Consider the following 24,475-nt stretch of genomic DNA (forward strand, 5'->3'; position numbering starts at 1 on the left):
TTTTCTTTTTTTTTTTGGTACTGAATGTTACTAATTATGTAGTTTTAATTTTGTTCTTTAACAACACTGCATATTTTTTTTCTTTGAGCTTAATACACAGACAACTTCAAGAGCAGCAAGCTGGTCAGTACCGTTTACTCTGCACTGTAGACTGCAGCAGTATGCAGACATTAACACCTCTAAGGCTGTAAAGCCTTTGACTTGCCTTTGGATTGTTTGGTAGTTCTGTATGATGGGCACCTAATGTCACACTGATACATTTCTTCCTTCACCAGTTTCAAAACCTTGACTTTTTCCATCGCTTCTCTTTGATCCAAACAAAATATGAGTTAAGATCCAGTAGCTGAGGGGCAGGAAATCAGTCAGTATGGACACATTTAAGTGCAAAGTGTTCAACTGGGCTAGAGCTTGAATTACTAATGACAAGAAACTAGACTTCGGATAAATAGTTTAGCTTTGTTGTTTGCTTGGTTTTGCCTTACTGCTAAGCAAACTTCAATCATTTCCCCCTCAAACAACCAAACCCATCCAAAAGCAGCAACAATCTCTTTGGAAAAAATACATGAACTGGAGTTTGTTAGGGGTTTTGCCAGCCACTTAATCTACTTGTACTTACTAGATTTTTTTTAAATGCAAAACTATAATGGTATAATATAATTGTCCTGTTTTAAAGACTAAAATGTGCCAGCACATGAGTTGCCACTAAATCTGTCACTTCTATTTTGGTTTGTGCCTCAGCACTTAGCGCATTAGGCAAAGCATTACCTCCACACTCCCATTTCTGAATGAGGAGAGGGTGGGCTATGAGCAACATAGGACCAAAAGGGAAGGAATCTAAAATGGGCTGCTTCAATCAGAATCCAGGCAAGGTGCTCTGCAGAGAGGCTGCCACAGTACCAACATTTCCATTCATGGTGGACAAGAAGGTGGAAAAAGTAGGGGGAGAGTGTGGGAGAAGATAAAGCTAATAATAATAATAATTTTATAGGCATCATAATTTTGTCTTTTAAAGTAAAAATAATTACATTTCTAAAAGCTGTGGCTTTAGGGGCTAATTTCCCCAAGCCATTTATACAGTATGTCAAAACCCAGCAAACTTAAATGTAACATTAAAACAATGACAGTAACAAAAAACCCCTCATGTCAGCCTTAACTTACAGTATATAAGCATATTAAAACAGATATTCAAAGTCAGAAAATTATTCCTTTTTTCTTTTATATATATTTATATATATTACACACATACCTTTTTCAAGGGTGTCTACTTCAAAAACTGAACTCAAAAGGTGCAAGAAGTATTTGTGCAGTGAAGCAAAGCTCCCTACTGGCCTGCAACTGTAAAAGAATAGCTGATACTTAAGAAAACATCCCAGGCAAATCTGCCAAAGATAACACAGTGGTCTGCATGGCTTTACAGTCCTGTTCCTTTTGCTGTAGGGCAGAGATTATCTCCATAACTAGGAAAAAAAATATTTTAAAGCCATTTCTTTACATATAGATATCTGTAATTGGAATTTCAAGAAGAGATCACAGGTGGGAGGAGAGAGGATACTCAGAATACTCAAGTCTTAACCACTGTTAATGGCTGAACATGAACCAAACTTATTTTGCCCTGTGAATTGGACACAACACAAGATAGGGGTAAAAAACCCAAAACACTACCACCCCCCCCCCCCATCCCCCAACATTAAAAAACAACCACCACCAAAACCCAGATGTTAAATAATTTACAGTCATTCCTTAAACTCATCCAGACTGAACAAATACAGACCTGGAATCAGACACTCTTCCTGACCTCATTTTAAACCTTCATCTGAATCTTTTGCTAAACCCCAGAATGTCCCCAACATGAGAGAATTATTATGGTAAGGTTTCAAAGAAAGGCTTAGAACAGAATTTTCTGCACTTAATATTACACCAGTTTCTCAAAACCATGCCCTTTGCTCCTGCAGGCAAAAGCACAACTCTGAACAGCATTTAAAAACAGAATGAAATAAATAAATAATTGTGATAAAGACTTGTTGACATACTTAAAGCAATAGGAAGAAAGACAACTGATAAGGAGGTTATAGTGTCAAAGCTTCCTTGTCACTAACGCTACAATTCTGTTTCTTTTCATCTACAGTAGGGATCTCCTGCTGGTCTGTTGCAGTTGCAGGACTGGCAGAGGTAAGGTCCATTAACTGCCCCTCAATCTGAGTCCACGAAGACATTGATTCGTGTACTGTGATGGTGTGTTCCTCCATTTGGCGTTGAAGGCTGTCCATTTCTTGCCTTTTGAAAGCATTGACAACAAAGCAAGCAAAAAATTAAGAAGCAGAAAGCTAATTGTTACATGCAAGATCAGAAAATGACTTTCCTTATTCTGAATACCTACTCCAAGATTACCTAAGCTATAGCTGTACACCGGAGAAAAGTCTATAGGAAGCTGACATCGGTTTTCTTCAGCAGCAAAGCAAATGCAAGATGCTTAGTTCAAAACTAAAGGCCAACAATGCAGCAGCTCCTTTACTGCATGTACTCATTGCCAGGGGTGATGCAGCACTGTTTCCTCAGTGCAGGCACTCAGAGACTGCAACCTGATCAACGTGGTACTCTTGAAAGGACAACATGGGAGGTAGAGGTGAGCAAAGCACAGAAAAGTAACTAGATAGACCTATTACTTTAGTTAGACACCAACTTTGAAAGGGGACTAGTCTGGCAGAACAGATCACAGAACACTATCATAGGCTCATTCCCCTCAAACATCAGCTGAGGTGATGATAGCAGCTGAGTTCTCTTAACAACCTGACCTTCCTGGCTTCCTAAAGCTGGAGCTTTCCTGCTCGGAATTTCATGTGCAACCTTGCAAGGGAAGATCTGAAAACATATTTTTGGCAGAATGAACTTCCTCTGCAGAGATTTCTTAGCACTGTGGGGTTCCTATCACAGGAAGCCTTGCTGATGCTGTGAAGAGAAACAAGAGCTTTTCACCAGCAAGGACAACTAGAAATAGCTGTTTCTGGTGTCTTCTGCTGCATCTGATGGACATTTTGTCCAGTTCATTATAAAGGCTTCTTTCTCTATTTCGTTACCACATAAGCAAGCACTTACAATGACAGAACTCTCCTAAATATAGTCCTGAGAGGAGGAAAAGAATTCACTTAACAAATCTTTTTTTTTTTCTTAGGCTGGCAGCTGGTTTCTTGGAAACATTGTTAAGATTATTGAATATGGTTGAAAATAACAGGTCTTACTTCAATTGCCGGAGACAGCTGTTCAGATTTTTTAAAGGCTCCTTGCTCACAGCTGTTGGCTTCAGCAGTTCTTCCAGCAAGGCTGCAGGCACTGGGCAATCAGGAATCTTGACTGGAGTCACAGGATTTGAAGAGTTATTCTCTCCTTTCAGTTCCTTCCTCTAGTTAAAGGGAAAAAATGAAGTGGCAGAAATACAATTACAATTAAGTACTTTTTTTATCACAAAGAAAGCATCTCACTTGAAACTGCTGGTACATATCTGGGTCGAGGCAATCCCAAGCACAAATACATGCCGGGCAGGGACTGGCTGGAGAGCAGCCCCGAGGAGAGAGACTTGGGGTTGCTGGTGGATGAGAAGCTCAACACGAACCAGCAGTGTGCACTTGCAGCCCGGAGGGACAACCAGAGCATGGGCTGCATCAGGAGAAGTGTGGCCAGCAGGACGAGGGAGGTGATTCTCCCCTCTACTCCACTCTGGTGAGACCCTATCTGGGGTACTGCATCCAGTTTTGCAGCCCCCATTACAAGAAGGATGTGGACATGCTGGAGCATGTCCAGAGAAGGGCCACTGGGATGCTCAGAGGGCTGGAGCAGCTCTGCTGTGAGGACAGACTGGAAGAGTTGGGGCTGTTCAGTCTGCAGAAGAGGAGGCTCCCAGGTGACCTTCTTGTGGCCTTCCAGGATCTGAAGGGAGCCTACAAAAAATCTGGGGAGGGACTTTTTAGGCTATCAGGGAGTGACAGGACTGGAGCTAAGCTGGAGATGGGTAGGTTCAGACCAGACATGAGGAGGAAGTTGTTGAGCATGAGAGTGGTGAGAGCCTGGAATGGGTTGCCCAGGGAGATGGTTGAGGCCACATCCCTGGAGGTGTTTAAGGCCAGGCTGGATGAGGCTATGGGCAGTCTGCTCTAGGGTAGGGTGTCCCTGCCCATGGCAGGGGGGTTGGAACTAGATGATCCTTGTGGTCCCTTCCAACCCTGATTGATTCTATATCTACATTCTGGAGCAGGAACCAGAAACATGTTCATGTTAAATCTCCTGAGTCACATCAAAAGTTCCAAACCTAATGTCATCTGCTAACCATACTTGTAAGTAAACAAACAACATCTAGAAGGGTCTACTCAAGAACTCACCCTACAGAAGAAACAAAACAGGAAGGATTTAAAGCAAATTACTTGGATCTTCACAACAAATTCTAGTAACAGTCATTCAGTATACTTAAGAGAACAGTTTAGAAAGAAAAGAATCAGTTAAGTAGAATCACACACAAGACCTTCTGGAAATTCTGGAACCTGTAGGATGAGGTATCAGGATCAATGACTAAAACAATGAAATGGAGGCTTCCATACAAAATCCTGTCTCATTAAGTGAAGGAATTACTTCAAGGAGGGAAGGAACAAGAGCTCTGTTATTACTGCATTCTCTGTGTACTTGCAGCAAATCAGAACACTCAAGGAAGCCACCAACAGTTACCTTTTGGAACTGGAATGATGAAAAGCTAGCCAGTATGGAGAGGAGAGACATATGAACATGAAGAAAGTATTAACTGTAAGAGGGTATTAATTCCATATTTGCTCATGGTTCATTACTGAAGTGCTGCCTCTTTTGCTTTATTATTGTAAGTCATAGAATCAACCAGGTTGGAAGAGACCTCCAAGATCATCCAGTCCAACCTATCACCCAGCCCTATCCAATCAACTAGACCATGGCACTAAGTGCCTCATCCAGTCTTTTCTTGAAGACCCCCGGGGACGGTGCCTCCACCACCTCCCTGGGCAGCCCATTCCAATGGGAAATCACTCTCTCTGTGAAGAACTTCTTCCTAATATCCAGCCTATACCTACCCTGGCACAACAGTCAAAATGTAAGACACAATAAGCAGAAAGATTCTCTCAAGTAAAAAGTGGGAAGTCAAGATCAGTACAGTCACTTTTGCCTGCAAACCTTCCTGTATTTATCAATTCAATATGAGAACAGCAGTAAGTCTGTATCACAGGCAGGCATTTCAATTCAGGGTTTTCAGCAGTTTTCCTGCAGCAGAGTATTTTCCAGTACCCTATAACATCTCTTCTTCCTATTTAAATACCTTCTTCATCTTGCCCTGCTTCAGGTCCGACTTCAGTTGCTGGTTCTGCTGCAGCAGCGACTTCATGCTGTTCTTCAGTTCAGTCACTTTAGCCTGCAGCATAAACTTATCCTTCTGCGTCACTGACAGGTCTTCCCTCACCACTTCCAACTCAGCCTTGATATTCTAAATGGGAAGAGAATCAGCATGATAGAGGGAAACAGGATAAAAATTCCAGCTTACTGTTTGTATTGTATTTTTCATTTCCAGGGAAAACTAGGAAACGAAATCACATTTAACACTGCTATTTGAAACCAATTTCCCCTGGCAGAACACCAGAAAGTAGATTTTAAAGAGTCAGTAGCCTATTTTAAGGGTATAAAGTGAAGGAAATAGAAAGCTAACAACACAGCCAAAGTACAACTGACAGAAGTGAAGACATTGCAAAACACAGTGAGTACATTTTGATGAGCAAATCATTATTGTTTAAAAGCATGAGAAAAATATATTTTAGATGCTAAAGGTAATGTTTTCATTATCCCCCTACAGCAATACCATCAGAAATGTCCACCAGCATGATGAAATACCTGCAAGACAACTTGTATCCCTTCTAACTCCTTGTGGCTGCGCTGCTCACTCATATCCAACTGCTGCTTCAGGCTTTCAATTTCTCTTTCTTTTTGTTCTACTTCCCACTTGAGGTCTTCCACCTAGCAGTCAAAAAAAAACGAACCACACCAAACAATAAACAAAGAACCATAAACACAAAATTACAAAGACACCTAGAATTATCTATAGGTGAGATCTGGAATATATTATCTTGTCTCACAAACCCTTCCTGGTTTTGAGAAAACCTAGCAAACCTTCACAGTGTTGAATTAAAGACAAACAAAGTCATACAATGCAGCATAACTCAGGATAAACACAGTAAATGTGCAGGTTTTACCTCTTGGCTTACTACAGGCTGTTCACTAAGCTTGTCATCCAGCTTTTTCTGCAGAAGTTGGAGCTGAGACCTGGCTTCTGCCAGCTCTTGCTGAAACTGTGATACTTCTTGGGAATGTTTTTCATCCTCTGTCCTGCACAGAAGCATTAACAGACAGTTCATGAATCTGTTCTTTAATACAAGTACTTCACTAGGATAGCTATGTAACCATAAATGACATGCAGAGAGCCTGGTTATAGCTTTTACTGAAGGCTTTGCCAGCAGAGACGAATACATGGGCAGAGAGACTCATATCTTTAAATGTAAATACATAAATAAAAACACTGGGGCACTGTTAATAGACAAATAGATTATAGAATAGAATCAAGCAGGTTGGAAGAGACCTCCAAGGTCATCCAGTCCAACCTAGCACCCAGCTCTAACCAATCAACCAGACCATGGCACTAAGTGCCTCATCCAGGCTTTGCTTGAACACCTCCAGAGACAGTGACTCCACCACCTCCCTGGGCAGAGAATACAAAGATTCCTTCTAAAACCAAACATTTTCATGTAGGTCTGATACTTTTCTGAATTATAATAAAATTATCTTCCATACAAGAAAGCAAATTGAATTTGAATATATGGTGAAATATACTCAACAATCAAATTTACCCTCTATGTAGTTGCTCCAGGATGTGAGAGATAATAATAGGATAGATATGAAAGAAAGAAGCTAGAGAAGGCTAAATATGGTACACTTCATGTCTAGCTGAATTATGGAGAGATAGAAAAATGCAAGTATTCACCTACAGTCCAAACAGGCATCTTACAGTGAGGCTCAGTTGGGGCACATTTCTTGCCACTCCAGAGTGGCAGAACTATAAATTCACTAATGCATGGCTTGTTCAGAGGATTTGTTTTATTTACTATTCTCTAAGACCTTGGACATTTACTTACTGCAGTTTGTCCACTTCAGCCTGCAGGGCTTGGACAAGCAGTTCTTTGGCATGTAGGTCTTTCTTGATTTCACTAAGCTCAAGCATAGCAGCTCTGTAATGACGGCGGTTATGTGCTGCATCCGCTTTGGCTGCTGCCTCCTGCAGTTCAAAGAAGAAGCAGTTTATCACTCGAGGTGAATCATAACAGAAGCTCAACTAAAGGAGTACAGACCAAATTAAGAAGGAAGTTGTGCAGCTGTTAACACTTCTCCTTTTTGCCTAAAGGATTTATTATTAGTGTTGTTACTAATGCTGGTTGATAACTATACAGAATGAAAGAAGCACACTTGCCAGGCTGCTGCTTTATTATGCATTTTTGGTTGACAACATCACTTCAGGAAGTGTCCACTGATTTACAGGTCATAATGCAACTTTCCTGATAGTCAGTCAGTATACTTAGCACCAGGAACAACAGACAACTAATCTTTCAGCACCAGCCATCGTGATAAAGACTCAGCAGGCAGCCATATATCATAGCGCACAGATTTTTGTTCCAGCCTCCTTTTAAAGTACTTTACAGTTAAATCACCTTTTAAGTAAATAAAAGACGAGTTACCTGCTTCTTAAGGTCTTTCACTTTTGCCTTTTCTTTCTCTAAGGAAGCCTGTAAAGCTTGAATCAGTTGCTGCATTTGCTGATCTTCTTCCTCTTTCCGTTTCAGGACTGCCTGAACCTGTATCACATCACAACCACAATGCACATTTTTTTGCAGGCTCACTGGAAGACCAGAAGTGCCAGCAGAGGAACTATAAACACAGGGCAATGCAGGGCTTGCAAAACTTCTCTCTGCTGTTCAGTGATAACTCTTTTCTCATGTACCCTTCAGCTTTAAAAGCAGCCATGGTTAAAAGGCAGCTCATTGCCTAGATGTCCACTTGCTCATACCCCATGAACATGTTACACTTGGTATAAAAATTGCCCATTGTAAAGAATCTGTATGTAACAGTTAGCAGTCTCCAAATAACCTAAGCAAGCCACACTACTGCAAACACAGTGATTTGGCTGTTTTTCCACCCCCCAGAAGAAACAGCTCTGTTTAGTGCAAAATCTCATTTCTGATCTCATTTACCTCCCTGCTGTTATGCAACACACGGGACACACAAATCTGGAGGAAACACATCAACCTTGTATCACACCAGTGAAGATGTCTACAACCTCCTATCAGAAATACCAGCTAATTGCCTTAAAATATTGTACCAAAAGGTCAAATACCTGCAGATTGAGTTGGACCAAATCTGCTTCTCTTTTTGCTAAGGCTGTTTCAAGGATGTTGTTGTGCTCCCGCAAAGCAGCGTTGGACTGACTAAGACCTGTAAGTTTTCCACGTTCATGCTCCAGTTCAAGGGCCAACTTCTTATTCATTTCTTCTAGACGTTTTATCTTCTTTCTGAAGCCTCTGGATTCCTGAAGCTATAGCCAAAGGGAAAAAACAACCAAACAAAAAATCACACAAACCAACCCAAACGAGTTCAGACTACTTACACAATAAAGTGAACTAAACTCATTAAACATCTTGCTTTCACAGAATCACAGGATGTTAGGGGTTGGAAGAGACCTCCACAGATCATCAAGTCCAACCCCCCTGCCAGAGCAGGACCATAGAATCTAGCTCAGATCACACAGAAAAGCATTCAGACAGGGCTTCAAAGTATCTAAAGGAGACTCCACAACCTTTCTGGGGAGCCTGTGCCAGTGCACTGTAACACTTGCAGTAAAGAAGATCTTCCTCGTGTTGAAGTGGAACTTCCTGTGCTCTAGTTCACATCCATTACCCCTTGTTCTATCACAGGGCACAACTGAGAAGAGATTGTCCCCTCCCTCTTGACTCCCAGCCCTCATGTATTATAAACATTGATTAGATCCCCTCTAAGTCTTCTCTTCAGCAGACCAAACAGCCCCAGGCCCCTCAGCCTCTCCTCACAGGGCAGTGCTCCGGCCCCTTCAGCATCTTTGCAGCCCTCCCTTGGACTCTTTCAAGTAGATCCCCATCTCTCTTGAACTGGGCAGCCCAACACTGAAAGCAGTATTCCAAGTGAGGTCTCACCAGGACTGTGGAATTTCCCTCAGTGGGATTTTATTTCCCTTTCTTTTCTTGTTTAAACAAACACTTCAAAGTAGAGTTCAATTAGCTGGGTTTTTTGTTTGTTTGTAAGACAAAAATGCTCACTAGAAAGAATAATCCACAAGTACTGCTGAGGTACAGGTCAAGAGTAGTTGATTTATATATATATGTATCTCCACCACCCTGCCCTCAAAGACCACCAACCATCTATGACTTCAAATAGTTCCAGAACATAATGATTCATGCATCCTCATGACCAGACACAGCTGGTGTTTAATACAGGAATGACTTTTCTCTCTTTTCCCCTATAAAACAATGATTCATGAAACCAGGGCAGCAAAATCAGCAAGTGTCACTGACACAGTGTTTGCTGTGATTTCTGGCACTGCTGGACTACAGCTATGGTACTGTAGTTTCTCTCTGCCTCTCAGGCACTTTTTACTGTCACCTTCCCATATACCATGCAAATTGAAGCAGTCACCTCATCCTCAAGCTCCAGCACTTTCTCTCTGTATTCTTCGAGCTCCTGGCTGGTAAGTGAAATCACTTCCTGCAGCTCTTTTTCCAGCATCAATTTACTGCTGCTAACAGCTTGCAATTCTGTCTCCAGAGCTTGGATCCTCTCCTAAAAGACAAAAGGATGACAAGTGTGATTAATGTATCCCCCGTGTGATTAATGTATCCCCCAGCTACAGGAATAACTCTGGTTCTGTTGAAGTCTACCTCTCTAGCAAATATTGAAAGGAGCTGCTAGTGCTTAAAGTTCTTACTCAGAGCTTTCCACTTTTACATCCATCTAGTGCTGTTAGTGTATCTGATATCTTGCTTCACTGATCCAAGAAATAAGAGCTTCCCCCAGTAAATTAATTTTCTTATCATAGGCATAACATATATAAGATATGGCTACTCTGAAGAACTGTTAACGAGAAACAAAATATGGCTACCCTGAAGAACTATTAGCTGTTAATGAGAAACAAAGCAGTTATAAAGTCTGGATAAGCTTCAGATGCTAAGCCTTGAAAAGAAAAGAAAGCAAATCAACAATACAAAAAAAACTGAACAAGAAATCATAGAATCATAAACTATGGCACACTCTTTTCTTGAACCCCTCCAGGGATGGTGACTCCACCACCTTCCTGGGCAGCCCATTCCAATGCCAATCACTCTCTCTGCCAACAACTTCCTCCTAACATCAAGTCTATACCTCCCCTGGCACAACTTGACACTGTGTCCCCTTGTTTTGTTGCTGGTTGTCTGGGAGAAGAGACCAACCCCCACCTAGCTACAGCCTCCCTTCAGGTAGTCGTAGACAGCAATGAGGTCTGCCCTGAGCCTCCTCTTCTCCAGGCTAAACAACCCCAGCTCTCTCAGCCCCTCCTCATAGGGATTGTGTTTCAGGCCTCTCACCAGCTTCATCACACTTCCCTGTACACGTTCCAGCACCTCAACATCTCTCTTGAATTGAGGAGCCCAGAACTGGACACAGGACTCAAGGTGTGGCCTGACCAGTGCTGAGTACAGGGGAAGCACTAAAGCTCATCTTCTTGAGCTTGGAATACAAAAAAGAAGAAAAGCCCACACCCACCAACCAAACCCAAGCCTGCCAAATCACCTCTCTGAAATGCAGTTACAGAAATTCTCAGTGCTCAGAACACTTAGACAATGTTCTTCCTAATCTTTACAGTCCAACTATTTTCATCACTTCATTTATATTTTGCAACAATACAGCTCTTTGTACTAACGATGTTAGAAGCCATTTGCATACTTGAGCAACCTGGTTGTTTCCACCATCAGTGATCTGTGCTTTTAGTTTGCTCAACTCAGCTTCAGCAGATTCCTTTGCAGTGAGGGATTCCTGCAGCCGCCGGCTGAGAATGCCGACTGCATTCTCATAGGCTTTATGCTTTGCTTTCATCTCTTTCTGAGCGCTCGTCAGATCTGACCCCAGACGCTTCATTTTCTGTTTCTGCTCAGTAATGGCCCTGGAGTCAAAGGAAAAACAAAGCCCAAGGTTAAAACAAAAACTGTCTGAAAACAGTACCAAAAGATGACTTCTTCACAAGGCTCAACAAAAAGCCACATTCATTTCTCTCCCCTTGTCCCAGAGTCACCCATCAGGTTGGTAAGGTCCAAAGCAACACTTTGAAGACTCCTGAGAATATTCTAAGAAAACTCTTAGAGGTCTTTGTCAGAATTCTTAAAACTCCAATAGAAGGAATGTAAAAGCAATACAGAATTTAGAGTAAAAATTAATCTGAGATCCTTGGTGGATGTGTCAGGTATCATCTCAAGAGCTTCAGAGACCATAAATGGTCTTTGGAGAGCATAAAAGGGCTTTGGAGAGCATCAAAAGGGCTTTGGAGAGCACCTTGAGACCTTTGGAGACCATAAATGGTCTTTGGAGAGCATCAAAAGGGGCTTTGGAGAGCATCAAAAGGGGCTTTGGAGAGCATCAAAAGGGGCTTTGGAGAGCATCAAAAGGGGCTTTGGAGAGCATCAAAAGGGGCTTTGGAGAGCATCAAAAGGGGCTTTGGAGAGCACCGTGAGACCTTTGGAGACCATAAATGGGCTTTGGGGAGCATCTCAAGAGCTTCAGAGACCATAAATGGTCTTTGGAGAGCATAAAAGGGCTTTGGAGAGCATCAAAGGGGCTTTGGAGAGCACCTTGAGACCTTTGGAGACCATAAATGGGCTTTGGGGAGCATCAAAGGGGCTTTGGAGAGCACCTTGAGACATTTGGAGACCATAAATGGGCTTTGGGGAGCATCTCAAGAGCTTCAGAGACCATAAATGGTCTTTGGAGAGCATCAAAAGGGCTTTGGGTGATATTCATGACCACTGGAAACAAAAGCAACACCAACTGGTTCTCACTCATGCCAACATCCTAGGCAGTCAGGGCTGAAATTCAGTGAGTGGTATGTAGGATTAGTTTCAGTATGTGTGTTGTATGGCAGAGGCTGCTGGCTGAAAGCATAAGTGAACCAAAGGAGAAGCTGCAACTCCTGGGTAGCACGCAATCAGCACTTTGCCACGGATATGATCCTGTGACATTCCAGCACATAAATTTCCCAAAGGAAAGATTAGGGAACAGGGAAAGATTGATAAATAGGTGAATATGCAATAGAAATGCTCAGTTCTTTTGTCTGTGCTAAAAGAACACTTACTTTTTTGCTTCCTCTTGCATTTGCTCTACTTGCTGTTTTAACGCCTGATTTGCCTCAGCAAGAGACGCCATTTGTTCCTTATCAAACTGCAAAGACTTAACAGGAAGGAAAAAAGCACCCATGAGATTAAAGAATAAAGGATAATTGTTGTTTGTTGGGTTATAAAAGAATGAGCATGAAATGTCATAATTAATTAATGTTATTAATATTAATAATTAATTCCACCTCTAAATATAAACTATTCCAAGGTTCTCCATGTTCTTTCTCTTGAGAAAAGAGCCTCAAGTTGCACCAGAGAAGGCTTCTTAGGTTGCATATTGAGAAAAAATTATGCACTGAAAGAATTGTAAAGCCCTGAACAGGCTGACCAGGATAGTGATGGAGTCACCATCCCTGGAGGTATACAGAAGACAAGTAGATGTGGTGCTGAGAGACATAGTTTAGTGGCAGGCTTGGCTGGGCTGGGTTAACAGTTGGACTTGATCTTAAAGGTCTTTTCCACCCCAAAGGCTTCCTTGATTCTTTGCCTTTCATTTCTACCTTAATTCTTCCCTCTGCTGCCACCACCACCACATGTATAAACCATGATCTAGTTTGATCTTTTGCTTTCAGGTGGAATTCACTCTGGGACCTCAGAATCTGCTCCCACATCACACCACTACCACTTCTGCAGTGTGCTTCTTCCCACTTACACGAGATATTACTAATCTGTCACATATTTATACCATCTTGGTAGGGATATACTCAAATGTATAGACAATATGAAATACATAACCAAGAACCCTAACTTGCAGGTGGTTATTCTGGCTCTTTCCAGAGTTAATAGGAATGGCAATGTCTTCTGGATGCAACACTTGCAAAGTCCAAAGCTCAACACCTTCCGTACCTGTAGGCGTGTTTCCAAATCATCTCGTTCTCTCTGCACTGACTGAAGTTGATTTTCTATTTCCATCATCTGCTGGTGAACCTGAGATACTTCCTTCTGTAGTTTGGAATGTTCAGATTCCAGTGACTGTTTTTCAGCCTGAATTTTCATTAGCTCTCGTTTTAACTCTTTCACTTCTGAGTCCAGACGTTTTTTGGTAGCTTTCAGTTCACTGATCAGCTGGTCCTTAGAGCTTGCATCTCTTCGGTAAGCTTCCACCATTACCTTGGAACACAAAGGTTTCAAGATCACAAGGTCACCTCTGTAACAACTTTCTAAGCTTAACAGTAATTTACTATGAAGTGTTTACTGACCTTATTTCAGGCTGGGGAGAGGATGGGAGGTGCATGTCAAAGAGCACAAACCATCATCATCTTCTGTAACATATTTATGCTGGTTCAAAGCCTTTTATGTAAGCTCAGATACCAAAACCCAACCTGCACCAGCAGATGATAAACCTCCCCTGAGTAAGAGTGTTCACAGCAGCATGGGACACTCTCCTGCACGTTCTTTATGGCACAGCAGCAATTATGTGCCCTTTTTGGAAGCCGAATGAATTGTCAACAACAAACTATCCTGTGCACGCATTAATAACTGTTGCCATGAAAAGAGGGCTTAACTGTGATAGTTTAAACAGTCTTCCCAAACTTAAACAAACTAAAACAACCTTTGGGATTGATAACTAATTAATAACTAATTAATAATTATTAATCAGTAATTATTATTTAATAATTAATAATAAGTACATTAATGGTACCATCCACATATGCAAGTTCAACACTAAGAGCGTATCAATTTCAAATGAACGTTTAAAAGCTGTATGAATTCAGAATAAACCCTGCAATAAAGCACTTCTTTTCCATCTAATTCCAAAAGCAACTACAGTTTCACAAAGCTACAGGGAAACAACAACTAAAGATGCTGCATTTTGCAAATGCAAACCTAGCATCAACGAGCCAGAGAAAACTTCGTGGTGGATCATTCAGCAAATTCCCTGAAGTTCAGTGAAAGGAGAAATTGGTTGGTGGGTCTGCTTTTGTGTTAGTTACAGACAAAAATACTAATGCATGAAACACAGAAACTGTGTAATTATGTCAGAGAGCTCTCTGATACCTCAAATTGATCCAAGTGTCCTCACAAACCCCTCAGAAGTAAATGCTATGACTCCATTTCTTCGAAGTAGTTTGCCTTTTCTTACCTTCTGCTGTAGGAACTGTTCCTTCACTTTCTGAACCTGTTTTTTAAGGCTGGCATTTTCTTGTTGTAGATTTTCCACCTGCCAGAAGGGAAAAGCAGCAAACATATTGCTTTACATACCAAATGTCACATTGCACAATATTTCAAGCACTGACAATATCCTTAACTATCTAATTTAAGGAGGGTCCTTTTTGTGCTAAGAGGATAACACAGTGTTTTACAGAAAAACAGTCACAGGTCAGTCACAGTGTGAGGCTTCTCAACCCTCATGAACTCTCTATCATGTACCTGTGGCAAAACGTCCCTGCAGTGGTTACTCTAAATAAGATATCTTTAGGAATTCATTACCTGACTTGACTTGACTGCTATTTCTTGCCTCAGTTGTTCCAATATTTCTGATGCTACTTCAGCATCTTCTCCAAGGCGCGTTGCTCCTTCATCAAGTTGCTCCTTGCTTGCTTTTGCTGCCTGCAGAGCTACTTCCAAGACAATCTTCTCCTTCTGTAAATACTGAATCATGTCATCTTTGGAAGTAGCATCACTTTGGAACTCTTCTAATCTGGCCTTCAGTTCATCATACTGTGTTTGCAGGTCATCCAGGGACTGCTCTTTGGTCTGCAGCGTCTCTTGGGTCAGAGTGAATTGCTTCATGAGGTCTAAGTGCTCTTGCTGCAAAGACTCAAGCTGCTGATCTCGCTGTTGCAAAGTCAACTTCACCTGAGAAGTGTTTTAAAAGTAATTTTATACAAAAAGAGTATTTTATTTTCAAATGCACTCCAAACTCAGGCATTCTAATTAATACTTGCATTTCTAGGAAAAAGGAGCAGAAGGTGAACATATTTTTTAACTTTCCTAGGCCACTTCTATTTGGGCTGCTAATTGCATTGATTGCCTTCTGCAGCATCTGTAATCTTTCAGCTAAGCAATGGCCAGAATAGAAAACCTAAACTATTCTTAAGATTCACAGTATGCTAAATTTTGATTTGAAAAACATGTGTCCACAGTAGGTACATTCAGTGCTGTTAATGATAATGCTGAATAATCACATGGATAAGGGTGTCTAGCAATAGAACAAGGGGAAATGGTTTGAAGATGAGGGAGAATAGGGTTAGAGTGGATCTTGGGAAGAAGTTCTTCAGTACAAGGGTGGTGAGACTCTGGAATAGGCTGCCCAAGGAGGCTGTAGATGCCTCCGCCCAGAGGGTGATCAAGGCCAGGTTGGATGAGGCCATGGGCAACTCAGTCTTGTTGAGAGGCATCCCTGCATGTAGCAGGGAAGTTGGAGTAGATGACCTCGAAGGTCCCTTCCAAGCTAAGCCATTCTAAGATTCCAGCCCTTGACATGCTGCCTTTGTGATGTTACTAAGCTAAAGCAGGACTCTGTAGCCACGTGCAGATTTATTGTGCTGCACCTATGTACAGCCATATCCTCACTAACAACTTTGAACATGGGTCTGTGCTTCTTGTCTACACTTAGATTAATCACATACTGAACTCACTAAAACACTTCACATTGATGAGGCAGTGGTTCTGAAATTTCAAAAAAAGACTGCTACTTAGATGGCTGAAAACAGGAAACCTTTTCACCTGAGGCAGTGACTTTGATGTAAACTTCATTTTTGCAGCAATCTTTCACATTTGAAACAAATTTAGAGCTACTTACTATAGCCTTTTCAGCCGAGTGCCTCCCCTGAAACCCTAGGGAAGTTACTTAACAGCCTACCTCATTCAGTTCTTGTTCCAGTGTAGCTGCAGAATCAGCCATTTTCTGAAGCTGTTCTCTCTCATCCTCAAACTCCTCTAGTTTTCTCTGCAAGTCTTCTTCCACCATGGTTTTAGCCTCCTGGATCTGCATGAAGGCAGCTTCTTGATCTAACATGTCGGCCTGCACATAAAAAGCAAGGAGTCAACTTCTACAATTTTAATGGAGGGGAGGGGGTGAGAAAAAGAGGAAAAGAAGAAGGTAATTCACCCCAAAAGCTTCTAGAGAAAAGACACAAACAAAACCAGTTCTGCTGTCTGCCTTACACACCTGTCTTTACACAAGTCATCCATTCTACACTTAAGACATGTCAAGAATAACAGTGGATGTCTTGTTTACTTGTGACAATGAGGATTCCTCTTAAATAAGACCATACCCTTTCTAAATTAATGAAACAGGACATAAAGAAAAAGAATCTTTATCAAAAGTGAGCTGTTTGGAAAAATTCTGAACCAAAAAGAGACTCTTTGGATGCTGTAGCTACTCCATGAAATAGCAACTCTTGTCATTTATGTAACCATTAACACTGGAGACAGGATGCTGCCATTAGCCTGCTGCATTACTGCCCTTTGAGGCTTAGAAGCAGGAATGTCACTGAAACTCAGTGGGATTTAAGTCTCCAAGTGCTCTGCAAGTGAGTGTACTGCACTTCAGATTTTATCCTTGTTTTCTTACTCGGGAGCAGGAAGGACAATACTGAGCAATATCTGAATACTGAGCAATTTCACACACTTAGAAAGCACTTTATTGACTTAGTTTTATTTCCAATTAAGTTTTCTCTTGAGAAAGTTCATGCATAAGCAAAGAAGAATGTCTACATCCACCTTTAACATTGAATTAAATACCAGAGATGAACATGCAAGTGTCACCTTGGAATGGGAAACTATTGGCCTTGCTCCCACTTACTGTTTTTATTGTCATGCAAATCTATTTAGTCTGAAATATTTATTGCTTTTATAATGCATCATTTGAACCAGTTCATAAGAACTGCTTCTTATTTTGCCAGAACAGCTTTGAGTTTGCAAAACCTACACACACAGTCTAGGCAGAGCATAATTCATGAAGACCACCCACAACCATACCTCAATATTTTGCAGCTGTGCTGCAATACGTTCCTTTTCTTTAATGGACCTGTGCTGGGTTTCAGTCAGCTGCTGAGACAGTGTCACGTTCTCTAGTTTAAGATGTTCCAACATTCCTGCTTGAGTCATTTGCCCAGCCTAAAGAAAAGGAGAACAAAAAAAAAAATCACAGTTTAATTTCATCAACAGCCAAAATCTGGCCAACAGATTGAAGTTTCAAGGGGAAAAAAAATTGTCTTGGATCTTATCTGGGCCTTACTCAGCGACTACACTTTTGTGGAACTACAGGTGTGTGGCTTTGGCCACATCTCAAGTACTGTGTTCAGTTTTGGGCACTGCAATACAAGAGAGATGTGGAGGTGCTGGAGCGGGTCCGGAGGAGGGCAATGAAGCTGGGGAAGGGCCTAGAAAATAAATCTCATGAGGAGTGACTGAAGGAGCTGGGAATGGTTAGTGTGAAAAAAAGGAGGCTGAGGGGAGACTTCATTGATGTTTATAGCTACCTGAAGGGACATTGTAGAGAGGCTGCTGCTGGGCTCTGCTCACAGGTAATTGGAGACAGAACAAGGGGGAATGGCCTCAAGCTGAGACTGGGGATGTTTAGATTGGACATTAGGAAAAAGTTTTTCATGGAGAGAGTGGTCAGGGACTGGAATGAGCTGCCCAGGGAGGTGGTGGAGTCACCCACCCTGCATGTGTTTAAGGGTCATTTGGATATGGTGCTTAGGGCTATGGTTTAAGGTGAATCTTATAGAATAGGGTTATAGGTTGGACTTGGTGATCTTGAGGGGGTCTGCCAACTTGGATGTTTCTTTGACTCTGTAAGCTTAGGCTGAATGAAGTAATGTCTCATCACAAAAACAAACACCATCCCCTCCTGCTTTGCACCTGAAGAATACACAGGTGAGAGCACTTGCTTATGACCTTGGACAAAGGAATGCCCTCTGGATAAAACCAACATAAAGAACAGATTCTCAGTCCTCCCATACAGAAGCAAATCAAAGCACCTGTATATTGGCCATCTCACTCTGCAGCCTGACACGGGCCTCCTGTGCTAGCACGAGCTGCTGCTGGTACCACTGCCGCACGTTTTGGAGCGAAGTGATTTCTGTTTCAGAGGCCTTCAGCTTGTTGGTCAGCATGGTCCGCTCCAGCTGCACCTTCTGCAGCTGATTCTGCAATGATGCCAGCTGCTGGCGCAGATCATGAACTGCAAAAAGGACAATAAAGACCCTGCACTTGTGCACTCCACTGTTCTGTTTTCATGCACACATTTTCAAGCGTTGGTGTCATATTCTTGGCCTTTTTCCTCCCCCCCCTCTTTCTGAACAAACCCATCTATACCTAATTACTCAGAGATTGGCTTGTGTGGGGAAGTGTTGGGGTCCGGAGGCTGGCGAGATCGGGGTACTGACGAGTCGACTCTGTAGCTGCTATGCATCAGTGTGATTTTATTAGGGTAATGCAGTGTCTTATATAGTGCCCAGAGGAGGTGTATCCAGCCAGCCTGGGGCTGGCAGAAGTGGACAGTACCGATTGGCCCCAAGCCACGTGCAGGGTGCAGATAGGTTACCCTTATCAGCACAGCCCGTGGTCCCACCTCAGGAGGCTGGCAGGGTCAGCCCCCTGGAGCTGTGTACGCCCCAGGGGCTGGCAGATTCCATCCCCTACCAGGTGTGCGTGGGTTGCTCAGCCTAACAGCCTAGCTTCCTTGGGGCCGGCTGGGGCTCCAAGGACATCTCCCACCACAAGTTCTCATGTTTACAGCTCGTGCCCTGCTGCGGGAGAAATTCTCCCACAGGGAAGTGCTGGAATCCAAAATATTAGGTCATGTACAGAGTAAAATTAAAAGCAATTAACCACTTAGAATAGAATCGTAGAATCAGTCAGGGTTGGAGGGGACCACAAGGATCAGCCAGTTCCAACCCCCCTGTGATGGGCAGGGACACCTTACCCTAGAGCAGGCTGCTCTCATCCAGCCTGGCCTTAAACACCTTCAGCGATAGGGGCCTCAACCACTTCCCTGGGCAACCCATTCCAGGCTCTCACCACTCTCATACTCAACAACTCCCTCCTCACATCCAGGCTGAACTTATCCATCTCCAGCTTCACTCCACTCCCCCTAGTCCTGTCACTCCCTGATAGCCTAAAAAGTCCCTCCCTAGTTTTTATGTAGGCCCCCTTCAGATACTGAATGGCCACAAGGTCACCTCAGAGCCTCCTTCAATAAGCATTCATCATTCCTTAAAGGCAGAAAATATCAACTAATTAAAACCTAGGAGGCAGCTATCCTGACATGTAGAGCCATCATTACATACAAACCAGTAGTTGTAAAACTTCCTACAAACCATTAGCCCATTAAATATTTATGCCTCCTTCTCCAAGCTAGCAGAGGCAGATTGCAAACTGTAGCACTTCTGTGACACAAAAGAAAAAACAATCATCTTAAAATCCACACCATGTCCTTCGTATGACATCAGTGAAACACAAGTTACAATTCCTCCTTCTCCCTGGACTTTGGATTATGCTGAAAAGATTTATGGAGTAACAAATTGCAAAGACTGACATTTACATCATCCCACCTGTGCTGTCTCTGGTGAGAACATTTTTCTGCATATCTTCAACCTTCAGTAGGAGTCTTTGGTACTGCTCCTCTGCTAACTGCAAATCATTATTTGAAGCAGCCAAGCTAGCATTCTTTGCTTCTAAGGTGCTCTGCAGGTCAGCCATTGCTCGCTCCAGATCCCAGCAGGACTGCTTTAATGTGGCTACTTCTGAGCTCAGAGATTCCTGCTTCTGTTGGCTACTTTGGCTGTGTTCCACCTGTGCCTGGAGTCTCGTGTTCAAAGCTGCAAGTTGTGCTTGTAGCTCAGTCTTCTCTTTGAGAGCCTGAATGTGTCCAGATAATCAAAATACAGAAGGTTTAACAGAAAGTACATTAATGGCTGACTAAAATTATCCCCAACAAAATGGCTTTGCTAAGATAAAGACCACTTGCTTGTAAAAAGTTTTTGAAGTGGCAGTCATCTAGCAGGTATTTCAAATAGCCCAAGGAAATGCAGAGGCAAGCACAGGCAAGATGTACAGCACTACAGGTCAGAAACCATGGCAGGACTGTAAATAAGGCACGTGAGAAAGAATGCTTCTATGACATGTGTTATACCATCAATCAATGCAAAGGGAAAAGACAATTGCACAGACATTGCTAGCATCACATTTTTAATTTGCCACAGGTCCTGCAGACCCACGAAGAGAGGAGCCCCCACTGGAGCAGTTTGCTCCTGAAGAGCTGTACTCTGCGGAAAGGATCCATGCTAGAGCAGTTTATGAAGAACTGCAGCCTGTGAGAGGGACTGAGAGGAGTTCATGGAGGACTGTCTCCTGTGGAGGGACTTGATGATGGAAGAGTATAAGGAGTCCTCCCCCTGAGGAGGAAGAAGTGTCAGAAACAATGTGATGAACAGACTGTAACTCCCATTCCCTGTTACTCCTGCCATCTTGCAGGGGAGGAAGTAGAAAATTTGGGAGCAAAGATGAGCCCATGAGGAAGGGAGGGGTGGGTGGAAGATGGTTTAGCATTTAGTTTTATTTCTCATTATCCTGCTCTGATTGGTAACAAATTAATCTAGCATCCTCAAGCTAAGTCTGCTTTGCCTGTGATGGTAATTGTTACATGATCTCTTCCTGTCCTAACCTCTATCCATAAGCTTTTTGCTCTACTTTTTTATCCTCCTCTTTCCAGCAGAGGAGGGGAAGTGACAAAGCATCTCTGGTGGGCACCTGGTGTCCAGCCAGAGTCAACTCATCACAATATCCTTGTAAAATACCTCGTTCCAAAACTCCTGTACAAAGCACAGTGCAATATATAGCAGGCTCTTGAAAATATATTAAGATACTAATATCATTTGCTAAATACTGAAATTCAAATTCATTTTCTACCTGATTAGCTTCTAGTGAGAGTGCTTCTAGTTGCCCTTCAAGTCTCATCTTCTCCTTCAGAACCTGCAACATTTCGTCGTGAGTTCCTGCGATGGAGCTTTCCATAGAAACACTGGAGACAGAGACAGCACACACAAGGGTTAGAATACAGCACTCAGCCAGCTGAAGGCAAGACAAGCTGAAATTAAGAGGTACTCAGACTCCACATGTGACCTAGAATTTGGGCTATTTTTTCTGGCTTTATGATGGATCCAGAACACAGTGAGTCAACCTCTGGTACCATCCAAAGAGACAACAGAAATGTATTTTTATGCTAAGGCTTTCTAAGTTAGTTTCCTGTATTTGCAGCAGCTACAATCTACTGTGGCTCCCACATATTTACAGAAGGGCAATGGTTGACTTCATAATGTTCTGTATCTGCATCTGCCATTATAAACAGACAAATGGACACAGTGGGAACACAAAACCTCCACGACTATTGCCCACAATTGTCTGCTTTAACGTGGGAGTGCCTGAGAAGTAGCAACAAATCTTGATGCTGCAAAAGAGGAAAAACAGGTATGTGGTATAAGGGTTCCCTTATGTTCCTTCCCTGATGTTCAGCTACAGAAGACAGATCAAAAAAGATCACCTCTCTCTCTCATTAGGGTAAGAATTAAGTCTAAGATGGAATAATTGTTTGCAACTGATTTTACCTTAACATCTCAGGGCATTATACTTTATTCCAACCAAAATTAAATCAGAAGCTAATTTCTAAATTAGCATGGATAAAACACACATCTTCAGACAGCTGATAAATAAACCAACTGCATTAAGAGCTTCACCAGTCATCCACTTACTTGCTGAATCACAGTTTAATACTTATGATATAGACACAAGCTCATTCTAAAGGGCTGAAGAGGATAAAAGTATCTAGGACAAGACTTTCAGCATTTCATAACTGTCTGAGGTCTGAAAGCTACATCCATACATCAGCAAAAGGACAATAATAAACATCACTGAGTCAGTTAGGTCTGCACTTTCAGACTTTAATGCCACATCAGTGATTCAGGGAATGAGTGCCTGCTTCACAAGTCAATACAGACAGAAGCAACTGCTAGGAGCACGTTTAAAGCACCACTGTCAGTGGCAAAAGTATCTTTCTCTAAAGATATACTTAGTGAACAGGGACTCCAGTGAGGTGACCTTGCAGTTTCTTTAAGAACAGATTTGGTCACAATGAATGCAAGCTAAAACTGGATCCAAAGTTAATAGAAGGTAAAAGTAATAGGCTGCCTATTCCAGAAAAGAAAGTATAATGCCCAAGAGTGGTTTGACTGTACAGTGATCTTTCTCACCTGCTAGAAATACTGTCTCTCCTGCTCCGGACCTCCCCGTTAACTTCTTGTTCTCGGGCCTGATGCTCCACTGCTGCAGCCTGCAGCACCTCACTGATGGAAGGAAACTGCCCCATTGCATCAGGATGTATCTTCTGACCATTTATTGTATATGGAATACCCTGTTTGCCTTCTGCATTCTGGAAACTGTTATACAGGCCCTTTCCTGAGACACTGCTGTAGGTAGAGCTGTCGCTCTCATTGCCATCCAGCCTCATTCCTGCTTCACTCCCATCAAGCTCTGAAACACTGTCTCCTGCCAAGGAGGAAGTCTCTATTCGATCATCCATGTCAGAGGGCAGACTAATCTCAGACACAACTGATGTTGGGCCACTTCTACTTTGCTTCAGAGTCCCACTAGATAAATCTGTAGCCACAAAATTCCCAGCAGCATTTCCAGTGCCTGAATCTTCACTTCTGTAGTCAGCCAAAGACCGGACCTTACTGGGCTTAGATTTTGAACTTCTTCTCTCTTTTGATGATGCTGGAAGTCCCAAGCTACCCAGCTTTGGCCCCCTGGGGACACTGGTCCGCAGAAAGGAGTACTCTTTTGTCATTGCTACAGTGCTGGCTCTAGGCAAGATTTCTGGGTTTAGCATCAGCTCAGGATCTAGGGTGCTGGAGGGTCGGTTCTTGGATGCAGACTGATTCGACTAAAAGAAGCAAAAAAGAGTCAATGATAAATTCCAGAATGTTGCACCTGAACCAGCATCAAAGACTTCTTTTGCTGTAGAACTTAATAGGTAAAGCTCCACACTTTTGCATGAATATTTTAACATAGGCAGCATTTCATTAACAAGGTACATTATATCAGCAATTCATCCTAGTAAGGCTCAGTATATACCTGCAGGAAATTATCAAGATATACTCCAAAAGCTAACTGAAAAACACAGGGAGAAATGAACATTAAGTTAAGTTTCAGGTTTGGGGGTGGTGTCCCCTATTTAAAGCAGCACAAAAGGATACATTATCAATGAAGTGATAGATAACCAAATTTTGCTATTTCCAGAAGAAAAAAAAATGGTTTCTGATATTTGAGAAAACTACTGAAAAGAGGAACTTAGAGCACAGAAAGGATAAAGGTTTCAAGCTTCTCAACAGCACCCTGAATTTACAAGATCTGTTATGCAGTACTCACTCTCTCCTGATGCCTCTTCACTCTGTATTGTTTGAGCTGTTCTTCCAGCCGTCTTCTTGCTTGAAGTCTTATTTGTTCTTCTTTCTCCAATGGAAGTGAAGATTCTGCTGAGCCTGTAAGCAAAAGGTGTCTCCACAGTCACACAGAAAACTCCAACAGATGCAAAAGGATGCAAAAGGAAAAAGCCCCTTCTACCATCAGCAACATGCTGCATGCTTAAGCAAGGAATGGAAAGAAAGCCCACTGGCATGCACCTCGTAATACTCTCATCTAACATATCCTTGTGCAGGCACTCACAAAGCCTGTGCATTTCCATTGCTTAGCCTGCAAATGTGGTAGTTCCTCCACGTATATATGACAAGAAAATACCAAGGAAGAACAAAAGTATTGCTGTCATTTAATCTGCACTGCCCTGCACTTCTGCCAGGACTAAAACTATAAAACTAAGCAAGACTTAAGCATTCCACCCATTCTCTACAGGTCAGGGAATGCTTCTCCCCTAAAGACATTCTCTTTTGGTTAACTCACATTGTCTTTCCCACAGTAAGGCTTTTAAAAGCCGTTATTTCAGAGAACAGCACCTCAATACAAAGGCTTCTCCTTTC

The 24,475-nt window shown here is 42.3% G+C and overlaps 1 protein-coding gene across 3 annotated transcripts in view; it reads right to left on the minus strand.

Moving 5' to 3' along the window:
- Window positions 1–1,199: 1,199 nt before the first annotated feature.
- The window catches only part of GOLGA3 (golgin A3), a 31,566-nt gene continuing 8,290 nt past the window's right edge, over window positions 1,200–24,475 (minus strand). For all 3 annotated transcript variants that reach the window (XM_064168140.1, XM_064168138.1, XM_064168139.1), the window contains exons 4-24: window positions 23,871–23,983; window positions 22,694–23,385; window positions 21,357–21,468; window positions 20,000–20,306; window positions 18,425–18,627; window positions 17,418–17,555; window positions 16,297–16,458; window positions 14,922–15,290; window positions 14,575–14,652; window positions 13,338–13,601; window positions 12,452–12,546; window positions 11,053–11,269; window positions 9,769–9,912; window positions 8,438–8,635; window positions 7,782–7,898; window positions 7,185–7,324; window positions 6,249–6,381; window positions 5,890–6,012; window positions 5,324–5,488; window positions 3,237–3,397; window positions 1,200–2,274 (exon numbers count right to left, since the gene is read on the minus strand). In XM_064168140.1, coding sequence (XP_064024210.1) covers window positions 2,067–2,274; window positions 3,237–3,397; window positions 5,324–5,488; window positions 5,890–6,012; window positions 6,249–6,381; window positions 7,185–7,324; window positions 7,782–7,898; window positions 8,438–8,635; window positions 9,769–9,912; window positions 11,053–11,269; window positions 12,452–12,546; window positions 13,338–13,601; window positions 14,575–14,652; window positions 14,922–15,290; window positions 16,297–16,458; window positions 17,418–17,555; window positions 18,425–18,627; window positions 20,000–20,306; window positions 21,357–21,468; window positions 22,694–23,385; window positions 23,871–23,983 — 4,139 coding nt within the window. In that variant the 3' untranslated portion in view covers window positions 1,200–2,066. The remainder of the gene's footprint in view (window positions 2,275–3,236; window positions 3,398–5,323; window positions 5,489–5,889; window positions 6,013–6,248; window positions 6,382–7,184; window positions 7,325–7,781; window positions 7,899–8,437; window positions 8,636–9,768; window positions 9,913–11,052; window positions 11,270–12,451; window positions 12,547–13,337; window positions 13,602–14,574; window positions 14,653–14,921; window positions 15,291–16,296; window positions 16,459–17,417; window positions 17,556–18,424; window positions 18,628–19,999; window positions 20,307–21,356; window positions 21,469–22,693; window positions 23,386–23,870; window positions 23,984–24,475) is intronic.

The sequence above is a fragment of the Pogoniulus pusillus genome, chromosome 30, assembly GCF_015220805.1.
Source record: "Pogoniulus pusillus isolate bPogPus1 chromosome 30, bPogPus1.pri, whole genome shotgun sequence".
In the NCBI taxonomy this organism is placed as follows: domain Eukaryota; kingdom Metazoa; phylum Chordata; class Aves; order Piciformes; family Lybiidae; genus Pogoniulus; species Pogoniulus pusillus.